The 14,180-nt window shown below is 38.7% G+C and overlaps 2 protein-coding genes across 3 annotated transcripts; both read right to left on the bottom strand.

The window, feature by feature from the left end:
• LOC120104425 (uncharacterized) lies at positions 1-1,094 on the bottom strand. The gene is given in 1 exon segment (XM_039115576.3): positions 1-1,094. A coding segment is annotated over 1 exon segment (657 nt). The 5' UTR covers positions 990-1,094; the 3' UTR covers positions 1-332.
• Positions 1,095-1,564: 470 nt separating this feature from the next.
• LOC103715805 (C-terminal binding protein AN-like) lies at positions 1,565-12,129 on the bottom strand. Of its 2 annotated transcripts, XM_039115575.3 has the most exons (7): positions 11,425-12,129; positions 10,192-10,360; positions 9,932-10,062; positions 8,461-9,243; positions 8,286-8,333; positions 5,550-5,666; positions 1,565-1,913 (listed from the first exon to the last, which is right to left on the bottom strand). In XM_039115575.3, exons 1-7 carry the CDS (start codon positions 12,019-12,021, stop codon positions 1,839-1,841), a joined length of 1,920 nt encoding a protein of 639 aa, XP_038971503.3. In that variant the 5' UTR covers positions 12,022-12,129; the 3' UTR covers positions 1,565-1,838. The 2 variants fall into 2 exon arrangements, with proteins under 2 accessions (XP_038971503.3, XP_089781967.1); XM_089925841.1 differs by lacking the exons at positions 1,565-1,913; positions 5,550-5,666 and adding an exon at positions 5,679-5,759.
• Between the last annotated feature and the right edge of the window lie 2,051 nt (positions 12,130-14,180).

The following is a 14,180-nucleotide window of genomic DNA, read 5'->3' as shown; positions in this document are numbered from 1 at the left end:
TTGCTAGGTAAATAATAGTCACCATTCTCATTGCAACATTAAATAATCACCTTAGGATGACCTCGGAAATTGGGAACATCTCCCTTACAAAATCTGACAAAAATAATTTATAACTCACTTTAGTTTCAACTTTCATATCCCTGAACCTCATCCATGAAAAAAAGAGTAGCTTGTCATGAAACTAAAAACAGGCCAATTTTTAGCGAGCACTAAGTATGATAAGGTACCTTCTTGGCTAACGGCTACACGCTTGTTAAGCATATAGCAGCTTCAGAATCCACACAGAGAATACGGCCTGGCTACATCCATCTCAAATCCCATGATTTGAAGATCTAGAAGAAGAAAAACTTCTTGGGCTTCCCTTTGTTCATCTCCTTCCTCTTCTTCTTCAAATCCTCCTCCTCCTCATCATCATCATCATCATCGGCGCTTTCCCCATCATCCTCATCGCCATCGCCTTTGGAAGGATCGAGGCGGGCCGCGTCCATAGCCCACTGCATCACCTTCTCCACCTCCTTCTCCGAAACCCCATCACCACCACCGCCGGCGCCGGCGCCGGCTTCGTCATCCGAAACTCTAAGATTCGGCGTCATCAGATCCGATTGCTGGATCCCTGGATTGGGCCCCGATGAAGAGCCCTTGAGGGCGGCGAACCTCGCCGCCAGATCATCCCCGAGGATCCTCTCCCCCTCCTCATCATCTGCCGCTGCTGCTGCTCCCCTTCCCACAGGTTTCGTCGGCGGAGGCGGTGGCGCCGCTGTGGAGAGAGGCGGCGAGGGCGATTTGAGAGCCTAGAAGCGGCGGGCAAGGTCGGAGTCCAAGGCGTCGGAGGAGGAGGAGGAGGCACGGGAAGAGACGGGGTGGGAGTCGACGCGGAGCTTGAGGAGGAGGTCATCCTGGGCAACGCGGAGGAGAGCCTCCACCTCGGCTTCGGGGCCGGCGAGGGAGCTCTCTTTGCTCTTCCTCTCCCTCTTCGTCGGACCGCTCATCCCCTAAGCTTTCGAGGGGGAACAAGATCTCAACTCGTTCCCTTTTATACTCTACTTATGTGTTTTTTTTTTTTTTAATTTTTAACTGCTTCGATTGAGGGAAAGGGAAGGAAGAGCAGAGATGGAGGTGAACATAAATTAAATAAATAATATATATATATATATATATTATTTTTTTGGTACAATAATATGGATGCGGCCAGTAACACCAAAATTTTGGCACAGTACCGCATAATTCAGACAAAATCTCCAGTGGTGAGCCAATAAAGTATTATTTTTTAAATTCAATCTTTGCAATCAAATTTTTCTCCAAAACTGACTATACAATATAAAAATAATTATTTTTTTTAGCTAATAAAAAGTGAATGGAAAGTTAGCACCATTGTTTTACCATCACTGCTCTTATTCTCCATTGTGACACCGTTGTTATAGATTATTTTAATATAATAAAAATTTAAAATAGAATTTTGGAAGCAAAAAAAAATGTTCATTAATTAACTGTTATTTAAAACACTAGCCACCCAATAGTAAAAAAAAAAAAAAATTAAGCTTGCTGATGGGCATGCTACAAAAAATGACTACAGAAGAAACAAGTGCCACTAGATTATATGAGAATCAAAAAGTTCAGAGAACCAATAAACCTTCCATCTGCCAGTTGATACCAACTTCATGATCTGTGTTTAGACTAGATGACTACTCCAGCATGCAAGCTGACATCAACAATCCAAACTTCTACCTACTCAGAACAAATACAAATGGGATAGGTTTATGTAGCAGGATGTATCAAAGATTAAAATTCATGGCCACTTGATTTCCTCTAGCAGCAGAAGTCTCACTTTGAAGAAGAATTTAATCGAGCCACCGAGCAACTCCATCATCTTCACCTACTGCCGCAAGAATCTCAATGCGCACATCCAAGACGGCCTACATTCGATAGAACAAAAGCGAAAACAGGAAATTCGTGATATTCTTTCTCACTAGTCTCAGGTGCAGGTTCACATGGAAATGAGCAAGTGAAGGATGAGCAGGAGAGTCAAACAAGCATGTGAAAAATCTTGTAACAGCATGATAGAAGAATGATAGGCACAATGACTTGTTGATACCAGATGAACGGCGTTATAAACAAAAATTAAAGTCAATAATCATGATGAGAAAATAAATAACATCCAAAAATTAATGATTCAAGACAAACCAGTACAATATGGTACTGGAACAAACGAAGGATTTTATAAGCAGATACCACAAGAAGTATCATTTAGCATGGCCATATTGTGCAGGCCAATAATATGACTAGAAAACCCCATGCGCAATGAAGATAATGTGTCCCTGACTATATGAATATCAATATGAATATTTATTGCTCACTACATTAGTAGTATTAATGTTACCATCTTCAATATATGATCAATGCGCACACCGCCAAACTGATTCTAAAAATTCCATAGATATAAATCATCAACACTACTCAGACATTTCAGTTTACCCCAAAATGCTCGCCTCCGACACAGATGGATATGGGGTATGGTACTATGTTATGGGTTTGTAAGTAGAAATTCTTAAATATTAAAACAATCACTTTGGCAAATATTGAACCAAAACTTGTACCCTAGTCCACATAACATAGATTGTCATTGCTGAACTTTGACTTAAATATTCAACTTGTATATGGACCAGTATCAGATTTATGTTCCCAACCATTTAGAGCAAATATGGATATATTATGTATTTGGATTTTTTTTTGATATGTCAAACCAAGGTTTGCTACACCATGCTAACCAGCTGGTTCGAGACACACCAAACTGTACTCATCGGGTACCGAAACAGCTCAAGCTATTAATTTGGAATGTGCTGATTAGTGGCTTGCGATTCGATCCCCCCTCCTTGCTCGGAAAAATTGAGAGAGCACTCCCTTGCCTCTTACATTCAAAGGTCCGGTACCTCTCTCCCTCCCTCTCTCTCACTTGGGTTAGGATTAGGGCTTTCCTCAGCCTTCTCCCTCGCCCCCCCCCCCCCCCCCCCCCTCTCTCTTCTTTTCTCCCTCTCCCCTTCTCTCTCCGGCTCTTCTTGTTTCAGTACACTCTAGAACAGCAAGGTACAGACTTGTACTGTGTCGAAACAGTCACCAACCAGTACGCCCTTCGATACTGGTTCAGCAAACCTTGGGTCGGATAATTGAACACTTGGAATACATGATGACACTCCTTGACACATTCCATCAAATTATGATGCCATCATCATTATGTGTCCACTTTTTGCATAACTTAACAACTAGCAACTGTTTTATCCAATTTTTAGAAGATTCCCTCTCAGACCCATGTCACATGTCCAGGTAACATTGGATACAATTTATGTCCGATTTGTACCTGTTAAAACAAATATAGATACAAATTTTAATATCCTTTAATATTCAAACACATATTTTTATCCCCTGAATATAAACAGATATGGACAAGGATAATACAAATATCCAGTCCATGTCTGATCCATTTTCAGCCTTATCAAGCACAAATGAAATATTTGGGTCAAGGGCATCCCCACGTACTTTTTTCATGAGGAAGCTGGAGTAATGTTGAGTCTACATTCAAAAGGTGGAATTAGTTACACATTTGACAACAATCAGAAACAAGTATGCACTGAAGCACAACTGAATCTAACAGCCAGGCCACTTGACTGTCTGCCAATGAAGCAGAAATTGTAGAAAAGAGCTAGATATTAGGCTCTGCATCATGAAAAGGAGGGCTTAAGTTGAGAAAAAATGCCGTGTGAATTGGTTGCTTGCTGTTGGCTCCAATTTTCAATTTTCTATGCTGCCACTAAGGTTAAGATTAATTGGAATGCAGCCAGGATACCAAGAATAACCAGAAGACTCACTAGAAAACAGGAATCAGTTATCAATGATGTTGTCTACTTTCTATATGATCGTAGAGAACATAAAAAAAGGAAGGCCACGCTTCCTTTTTGAAAAAAAGGGATCAGGGGGTGAGCTAAGAGGAGACAGGACTCCAGCCTAGATGGATTCAGAAGCTTCTCTTTTCCAGAACTGCTGGATATACAAAAGCTACTAGAAGCTTATTAAAGGGAGACTTCTAAGAAAAGTTAATGCAACTTTTCTTGCACTAAATCCTAAAATTGAGGATGCAGATGTTTCAATCAATTCCATCTTATATTTCCCAGCAATCACTTTCTAAAATACAAGCAGCTCAATGTTAGCAACTCAACCCCAGCCTCTTGTGCCTCAATTGTCAGCAAGAACCTATTGGCTTTCGTCAGAGGTAGGTGAACTTATTATGTAAACTACTGACTAATCAAATGTTCTGCCCCTTCGTAACTACAAAACCCGACCCAAGCTTTGCCTAAAGATTGATCTTCACAGACCGTTCGACAACTGTATCTTGTTAATGTGTAGCCTAGGCTAGGAATCTGCAACAGACGGATCAGCTGGGTTAAGATCTGTTGACCTTTATATTCTCTTTTGGTTCTCATAGTGTAACTTCACAAATATTTGTCTAAGCTCATATAGACTGAGAAAAGGGGATCATTTCTCCCCTTTACCACTTCCAGCGGCAATGGGAAGAAATGCAAGCTTCCTGGATAGTTCAGTGAGGATCTGTTTGTTTTTATGTAACCCAAGCTGGAAGAGATGCAATTCAAGAGAATGAGCTAATTCAAAGAGTAAGAATACAACCTATGCCCCACTACATAGACTATATTAGAAGAATTCACCACCCAACTTCAATAAACATCTACTGACAAAAAAATAAAGAAAGAAAGAAAGAAAAGCATACAAACAATTGATTGTAGTTCGAGATATTCTTGTTATGGTGCTTTTTCTCTTTGCCTTTGTCCAAATTAATAAATAGGTGGGAGTCATAATAGACAAAAAAATATATGTACACATGTATAGATATGTACATGCATACATACATATGTATTACGTATGAATGTATATACTGCTCCAATGGGCAATTACATCCCGTTGAATCTCATAAGGAATCATTATTCCATCAAGATTATTTTGTTATAAGTACTCTTCTATTTTGCTAGCTGATAGATACTCTCCCAGTTTTGGTCAACATAAACTCCTTGTCATTACTATTGGAAAAAGAGTCAAGAGAGGTGCTTAGGAGAGTAAATGCATGGAAGTGATTAACTTGTTGCTTTACAACAAATGGCCAGCCACCCCAATAACTGTGTTATTCAGTATGTAACTCAAAATTGGTTCTCAATAAGTTATTCAATTGTAGGCATTAGAATTTAGAAGTATATAAAATATTTATTTTAAAAGATCTGGAATATTAGAAATGTGCTATTCTTAGTAGTACTATCAAATTTTGCAACCTCAGTGTAGAATTAAAGACTTTTCCATATTACGCCTATTAGCGAGTTACTCCTAACGGTGATGAAGCATAATACTTGTGGTAAGTTTCTCATACATGTTACTAGCATGAAGACAGACTTAATGCACAAGTTTAAGCACAATGATAAAAAGTAGCAATCACCAACCTCAAAAAGATATAGTCAATGGTCAGCTATCTGTATGGTTAACAAGAAACAGCTTACCAATGGATTTCTGCAATTGACAAGTTTACATTCTTCAAGCAGAGAACCTTCCAACATCCAGCTCTCCCAAACATCAAAACTGTGACTTGCAAATACAAATTCCATTCTTCTGTTTATCTGGTATGATGGAAACTTCTGTTAAACTCAATCAATAATGGATAAATCACATTGCTCGAAGAATACTGCAAGTATTCCAAATGTGGCATGTTTCTGTAAACAACCAACACATAATTAATTTAATTACTAGCATATTAAGGATACAGAAAGCACATCTTTGTTCCACCTTAATCAGAAATAACTTTAATTGTTACCATGTTAAATCAACCAAATTATGAACACGAACAATCAAGTAAGCATATGCTGCCTTTCAGAATTTAAAAAAATAACCAAAGCCCAATAAAATTGCCATGCCACAGTATTAACAACATCAGTCCAGTCATAAAACTAGATAGGTAATGGCAACTATTGAAACTCCCTCCCATAATCATTTAATTAAATTGATGGTTAATTTATAACTGCAAACCAGCAGGATTTCAAGAAAAGTTACTTAAATGATGCAATCAAACTGTTAAGAACATTAATGGAGTTGTGACAGAGTGGTAGTAGCTGTCATGGGACAAGTAAATTTCCAATCATGTTGGCTAAACCAAGGAACTTATCTAAGCTAGATCTATCTAGAGCTGTTAAAGATAAAATCTATTGTTATGACATAGAGATGTAAGTTATAGGCAGAAAATATAGATTCCAAAAATTAAAAACCTACATTATTGGAAATAGGCGAATGCTAAATTGATTTATGGAACTATTGGATAAAAACATTTTGAAATTTGTAAAACTACTCCAGTAGAAATAGAAAATGAATGAAGCTATAGTCAAAATCCATAGCCAAGAGATGCCATGGCAAAATCATTCCCATTATTGTTGATCTACAATTCAGAAAAATAAAGAGATTGATGCAGATATATTTGATGAAACTAAAACTACATTGATAATGTGAACCGGTGCTTCAAGGATTTATGTGATCGTCACAACTGAATGTGAAGTGGCAGAAAAATGAGTTAGATGGTGATGCAATCCCTTGGGCTAGGTATTCGAAAATTGAAGATATCATGAATATAGGTGCTGGCTGTCCAAGTTGTGGCACGGCTGCATGCACATGTTCGGTAAGTTGCGGTACCCACAGGAGTACTCACCAGGCATTGGCATGGCATGATTTTGCCAGTAGCAAATCAGCATGGCACCAGCACATGGTACTGAAAACTTGAAGGCCTAGACCAGCAATTTTAATTTCTTCAGCAAGCCTGACCAGGAATTAGATGAATAAGGGAAATGGCATGAATATTTTACAGTCCTTTTAAGGCTCTAGGATCAAAAGGGCAGCAATGGCTTGACAGACCAGTAATTGAAGAACCAAAACACCTGGCTTGCAACTTTTAACAGGACTTCACATTTGAAAATGGTTGCTGATTTGTGGACAACCAGATCAGCCATCAGATTGGATATAATACAGGGGAAAAGATAAGAAATGAAGATACTATGTAATCCAAGGTTAATGACTTAACTGCTTGAAGATGGCTTGCGATGATTTTGGTGGCTTTTACAGATTTTATAAGCTCAGTTTCAGATTTGCCCTTGCTTTAAGCAAACTGCAGCTCGTGATAGAGAAAGAAAATAAGAAAGTTTTAGGTATCCAGTGGATGGATCTGCTTAACAAAATGGCACACATCTGCCATTTCGATCTGTTGCAACTGAAAAATAAACAACTGGAAGAAGGAATGAGAAAAGAAAGAAGAAGAAGAGGAGAAGGAGGAGGAGGAAACAACTGACTAATTCGCTACACTTCAACACAAAAAAAGATAATAGCAAATTGATTACTGACTTGCACACTCATAACCATATAGGATCTAACATGTTTTGAAACCCAAGATCTCCTTATGTTACATACTTTAAAGAGTTCATTTTGGTGACAAGCAAGTTTCAAGCTTAATTAGGTTATTTTGGGTTTCTTGGGAGCACGACATGACATTGTTATTCTGTAAACAGGGGGCAGGATTGCATTGTTGTAATCCTTGTAAACTTGCAATAATTATTGCTCGACAATCAGCGTTGAAATTCAAATAACTTGCAGTTAATTTTAGCAATCCAGATTATATGTGATGAATGCAAACTATTCTCTGCTTAAATTTTATAATTTCTTTTAACTTTATCTGTTCATTATAGAGACTTACAAGCATTCAGGACATTCTTGTTGTTTGAGTATCTCCATTGAAGTCCAAATCTTTATCATACCACTCTTAAAAGTCAGATCACATCAAATCACCGAAGCCGTATAAGCATAGTCGTTTTTTAATAAATAGTAGGCTAGTCTACATTTTCTTTGTTATCACAAATCAATATTCTTTAGAAAGCCAACATTCAGTGCGCATAACCATCATTATGATTTCATCTAACAAAAAAGTTAATTTATAATGATTAAAACTCTGCTTTTACTTTGAATTCGCACCATCAAACATACTTAGGAAAGATCCGAAGATGATGCTTGAAAAGTGAGGGTCATTTTGCAATAACATCAACAAACTTTGCAATTCACAATTTAAGATCCTTGATCTGTCCATTAGCACCAAAAAATGCTTGATGTCTAGGAACTGTTTGCAACAAATAAAAATGCCCTAGCTAATATTGCCTTGTCAAAAATATCTAAGTCATGCGATGAAGCTTGCGAATAACACACTTTACCTGCAACAGTTTTCCACCAGCAGCAAAGGATCGCAATCCCAGTGTGTCCTGAAAAAAGAAATGAAGAGATCAGTATTGGGGAACAATGAAACAAATCTTATAGTGCTTATACTCCTCAAAATAAAGGCAGACATGATGCAAAAAAATATAAGACATAAACTCTTCAAAACTACACCTTGCTTCTAAAAGAGACAAGAAATTGTGCAGCTGGATCCCTTTTGGTCACATTGCACATTGTATCTAGGAACCAACCACCACCTGGAACTCTTTGTCTTGAGACATGAAGTCCTGGACGATCTCTTGCATGCAAGGCTATAACAAAACCATCTTTTAGCAGTTCACCTGATTTTCTGCTAAGTCCCATGCTTACTTCCACCTGCTTCTCCGGAGTTGATTCTAAGTTTGATTCATAAAGACACATTTGCTTGCTTCTAACATTTTCTGGAGAAGCAAATCGAGAACTAGAACTTAGCATTTGCTCCCTGCCACTCATAGCAGTGTCTTCATCTTGATGTGAAGTACTTTCTATTTCTGAAAGATCATCTAACTTTAGTTGGCATCGCTGGCGATCTGGTCTCTTTTTACCCTTCTTCCTAGATCTACTGCGCTTTCCACTGGTTCTAGAGCCAATATTTTGAGATAGACCTGAAACTTCAGACTGAATATTCGACTCACCTTGTTTCTTGTAGTATTCTGGAATCAACTGACTCTCATCTGTCAACTGTTTATTATCACAAGATTGTACATGACTTTCTTTCACTTGTTTTTCTGATTGGTCATCTTCATACTCAATTTCACTTACGTCTTCATCCTCATCAGAAATCGCACTATTCGGAATAACACCATCCAACAAAAATGATTGCAAAACAGAGACAGCCTTCTCCCTTATTTCCATCCATACCTCTTCACTGTAGTCTGCACTTCGGGGAAGAATCAACACATTTGGCATCTCCCTAACCTGAAATTTACACTAAGGCAGCTGAATATTGCCAAAAATAAAAAAGAAATTATACCGACACATAATTGTGGATCCGTAGTTAAATAGACTAGTCCACAGAAAATGTGGGAACAGCTGAAGTGTTTGAAATAACTGCATTAATTAAAGAATGAAGTAGTTAAACATCACATATTTCAGTATACTAGAAAAATGAAATTAAGTTATAAACAAGGAAGGATAGGGAGCAAATGCTTACCATGGATACTAAAACATAAAAGAAAAGGAAGCAATTATTCAAATAAGTAGATAAACCTTAATTGAGCATTTTCTCTTAAATTGTTCTTGCATATTCTTCTCAGAATTTTATTTTATGACAGTACATCTTCATTTTTTATTCTTTTTAATTTGAGATATTAAACCGTTGATGTAAATGGCCTATGCATGTGCACTTACCTCCTACATAAAAGCTCACATAAGCTTTATAACTTGTGCTGTACGACAAATTCTTCCAGTGCAGACATGAAAACAACTACCTTATGTGCAAAAAGCAGGATATCATTACAATGTACTTCATGTAATCAATTTAAGTTAATTCTCACTTATAAAGTGGTCTCAGTGAGACAGAAATTAAATTATGCCTTTCTGTCTCCAAACCAAATCCAAACAAGAATACCATCTATAATTCATTCCCTAAGACTACTGCTCATACCCATGCTTCCATCCATTGAGGTCCCTCAGCACCATCCAAAGCAAAACCAGCTATAGTGCCATCTATTAAGAGCTGTTTTAAAGCACAATCGTCTATCAGCTGACTGCTACCTGTAGCAACAATGAATGCCCCTGTGGACAAGCAAATTCAATCTTAGAACGAACACGTAATGGGTAGCTACAACATTGAGACAAATTAATCAGCAACACCATATGAAGGAAACATATACCTAAAAAATGAAAAATTTCTATTGAAATTACCAGGCTTGATATTCTGCAAGCTTTCTGCATTGAGAAGATGAACAGTTTCATCTGATAGAGAACAATGAAGCGTAACAAGGTCGCTTGCAGCTAGCAAATCATTTAAAGTATCCATTCGTCGAGCAGCAGAAGGGAAGGTAATGGGATGCTTCCTTGATTTTTTTTTTCCCTACATAGTATGTCAAAAGGAAGTTAAAACACAAACTAGAAATCTACAAGTTTTTAAGAAAACCTACAGAGAGCATTTGCAGAACACATCCATTTAGAGGCATGAAAGTTATGTGAATATCTTATGATATGTTTCATCTACATTTACACTCTCAAGATCCATATTTTTTTCTTAATTGGACCAGAATCAAATAAAAAAAGATATCTTATAGTTCTCCACGCTTGATGGCTTTCCTTTTTCGAAAAAAAGATATGTTATAGTTCAAGGATGTAAGATGAGTATAGTTGGCACATTTTTTTCATGAAGGTGAAACTGTCAATTTGGGTTAAGGCAATGATGAAGATAGTTGATTTCCAAACTTCACCATCTTTAAACAAAGAATGTGAATACTTTGAAACCAGAAGAATTCTCATTTAGAGGCTTGATGGCCTTAACAGGAATCTAAAAAACGACTCGCTTGACATGCCTTCAATATATAAAAGAGAAATGAAGAATCTCTACCCAAATATTGTCCAGTGTTTTAAATTGCTGGCTTCTAATTATAAATAATCATATAAAGCCATAATATACGATTAAAAGTCATCGAAAAAATTACAAAGTTCCTAAATAAATACTAAAGACATATCTAGAGTGTTGACTAGTAGAACCAAATCAAAGCCTAGAAAAATCACATATTACTGTGAATAAAAGAAAAGGTTTAATAGTTAACAAATGATAAATAATTGTGGATAGCACCTCAGTATACTTCCAAACCTTCTGAGGCCAACTCATTAATGTTACTATAGATTAGCAAAACTTATAGGTAAGCAGTCACAGAGACATTACAAATCAACTAAATCAAATTCGGGCTGCTTGGAGCATTAACTCAAATAAGCAAATAAATGAATGTCAACTTCTCCCCCGGCAACGTTGAATTAGTAAAAGAAAGGATTTTGCACAAAAATTGACCTCAAAGCTTGCATTTCTATAGCATCAACGCCAAAAAAATTAAAAATTAAAAATTAAAATATTAGGAGAGACACATTCCTTTCCCAGAGATTAGAATGTGGTCTAATAATGAATACCTCGTGGAGATCGAAGTAGAGGACGCTCATCCTGAAGGCGAGGCTCCTGGTGGCGACGCATCGGGCCGACGCCGACCGCCCGACGATCCCGACCACGAGCCCCCGGCACCGGCGCATTCCCCGGCAGAGTGGCTGGACGGACCCGAGCCAGCCGGCGGAGGAGGAGGAGGCCGCGGACGCGTGGCGTGAGAGGAGGTGGGTCCGACGGAGGAGGCCGAGGAAGAGAGCCATGACGGTGTCGGCCACCTCCTCAGCCCGGCCGGCGTCGACGTGGATGAGGCGGAGGCCGAGGTCGGCGGCGAGAGCGGAGTCGACGGCACGGTCGGCAGAACCGAGGCAAAGGACGAGTTGCCAGGGACGCAGGAGGCGCTGGGCGGCGCGGGGGAGGAAGGCGAAGGAGTGGACGAGGACGGCAGCAGCGGACTCGATCCGGCCGTCGGAGAGGCGGCCGAGGCCGACGTGCTCGACGACGGCGGCGCCGGCGAGGGCTTCTTGTTCCAGAGAGAGGTCCTCGAGGCAGTTGAGAACCACCACCAAAGGGAGCTCCGCCGTCCGATTCCGATCCGACGGCGTTCGGCTGCCGCTCCGGTGGGCCATCTTGCTTCTCCCCGAGCCCTCCCTCGGCTTCGCTTTTGGTTCAGTAGTTTGAGCTCCGACTTCTCGAGTTCTCTCCCTCTTTTCGTTTAAATTTTTAATAAATCTCTTTTTCTCAAAAAAAAAAAAAAATATATATATATATATATATATTTATTTCTTTTTCTTCCAGTATTGGAAGGAAAAAAGGCGAAGTGAGAGGGCGGGCATTGGAGCTATCAAATATGACATGTTCCGCATATAAGTTATTATGCGAACGAAATGGATGGCTGAGATTGTTTTGTGGAAACTTGGACGGTAGATCCTTCTTCCGCATAAAGATTGTGTGAAACGTCAAATTGGAATGCGTACTCAGAGAGGGGGTTACGGTTTCTGAGGCTTAAATGGGCTTAGCCTTTCAATTATTTCCCACCCGTGCCCTTCACTCGTCTTCCTTTCTTTTTGTACAGACCCCGAAAAGTTGACCATCGAAGTCGGATTCCAGGGGTCTAAGAATGGAGGTAAGTGGGGCCCATGACACTTTTGTTGTAGCTACTTCCTGTGGGGACAATTTTGGGGCCGTTCATATTTTGGGCGGTTGTTTAAGTTAAACCAGCGGGCGTTCGGATCCAGCAATGTGGCGCGCCAACCGAGGCACTTCAGGTGCAGTGAAGTACGTGGATCAGCTGTGGATCCTGGTGCACAGATGTCACGTAATGGCTACTCAGTGAGTGACACGCAATGTTTTGATTCGCGCGCTCATCCTGGTGGGCCACGCAAATCCTTTGGGTATTTGTTTATTTTTTTATACTAAAATACCATGTGGCTTTTGGCCTCAAATATGTGGAATTTTGCACTTCTTTCGTGGCACGAATAAAATAGCTTTCTTGGGTTGCGAGGAAGGTAGGATACCTAACGAGCCAGCGGGATGGGAGACATGGCAGCTTCTTGTCCTGCTCAAGGAAAGCATCTTTTCCATCACCTTTGATTTCACTTTCATGGACAATAACTTTGGATTTTGGATCTATCATATTTTTGATTTTGTGTGCAACTATTTAGCATTTATTTTATTTTAAGCATATGATTAAAGTTGAGGATAGTATGGACTGAGGTTAAATTGAGTTTCCTTATGCAAGAGATATTGAAAACTGTGCATTGGTACGATTGCCAACCATTCTGATCACCATTGCAAATTTTTTCTTTATTTTATCATACGTAATTTGTAATCCTTGCACTAAATCTGGCATGAATCCCATGCAAGCAATTAAGCGAAAAACCTAGCATGGTAATACATAGACAGATTTCTTGGCTAAACTAAAATGATTGAGAAGCTTCACAGCTATGCAATCCAAAATGTTTAGCGAGCATATGATTTTGGATGATTTGTAAGCATATGTTTGGAAACAACTTCATTTGGTTCTATGCTATATGCAAAATGGCATTAAGTATCTCACTTAATTATAGCTAGCCTCGAGTAAATGTGATGCTTGTGACTATAATAGATTGTTGTGATTCAATTTGGTATATATTTTCCATAATTAATCTAATAAAGATGGTAAATAAGCTTCTTATGTCGAGAAAATTGAACCAACTAGAGTGTCACCTCATGCTAGCTCTTCCTCTACCAAACCGCCCATCCAGAGCACACACATTCACATGCACATTTGCACGCATGCAAACTGAAGTAAGCATGTTGCAAGATAATGATTAGCAATTTGGAGTATTGAATGCATGGCTCAAGATTTTTTGCATTATAATAGCCAAAACCTAGGATGATGGTAGTTTCTTAGCCATGAAACAGTAGATTCAAAATATGAGAGCCATCGAAAATATATGTATTTATATTTCAATGCAGGTAGTCTTCCATCTATCTGATCATCATTTATATTGTCTATATATAAAAATGATAGTAGAATGTAACTTGCACAATGTGCAGGTACAATTTTTTCTTCTTTTTTAAACTATTTTTGAAATGCAATATATAGCAGTATAACAAATTGTAATAAATTAAATAATTCAATAACTAAATTTCTACTATACATTGAGCAACAAACTTTAATGATAACTGAGCAGAAACTTTCGTCACTAATACTAGCATTATTATGTTGAAGAACTTTATACAAGAGCTTCCATGCAAAATCTCCTCTTATTAGTGGCCCCTGACAATGCACGGGGTATGGTTT

This window comes from Phoenix dactylifera, chromosome 10 (genome assembly GCF_051530095.1).
Source record: "Phoenix dactylifera cultivar Ajwa chromosome 10, Ajwa_hap1_PhDact_Kaust_v1.1, whole genome shotgun sequence".
NCBI classification, from domain to species: Eukaryota; Viridiplantae; Streptophyta; class Magnoliopsida; order Arecales; family Arecaceae; genus Phoenix; species Phoenix dactylifera.
The sequence above is the reverse complement of the archived record's forward strand: the minus strand, read 5'-3'. Positions and strand labels throughout refer to the sequence as shown.

Excerpts from the sequence above, each read along its gene's own strand:
- LOC103715805 (XM_039115575.3), bottom strand. The coding sequence starts at position 12,021 with ATGGCCCACCGGAGCGGCAGCCGAACGCCGTCGGATCGGAATCGGACG. Across the intron at positions 10,361-11,424 it reads TCTACTTCGATCTCCACGAG|GGAAAAAAAAAATCAAGGAA; the intron begins GTATTCATTATT and ends CATACTATGTAG. Across the intron at positions 9,244-9,931 it reads CTCAATGGATGGAAGCATGG|GTTAGGGAGATGCCAAATGT; the intron begins GTATGAGCAGTA and ends TGTAAATTTCAG.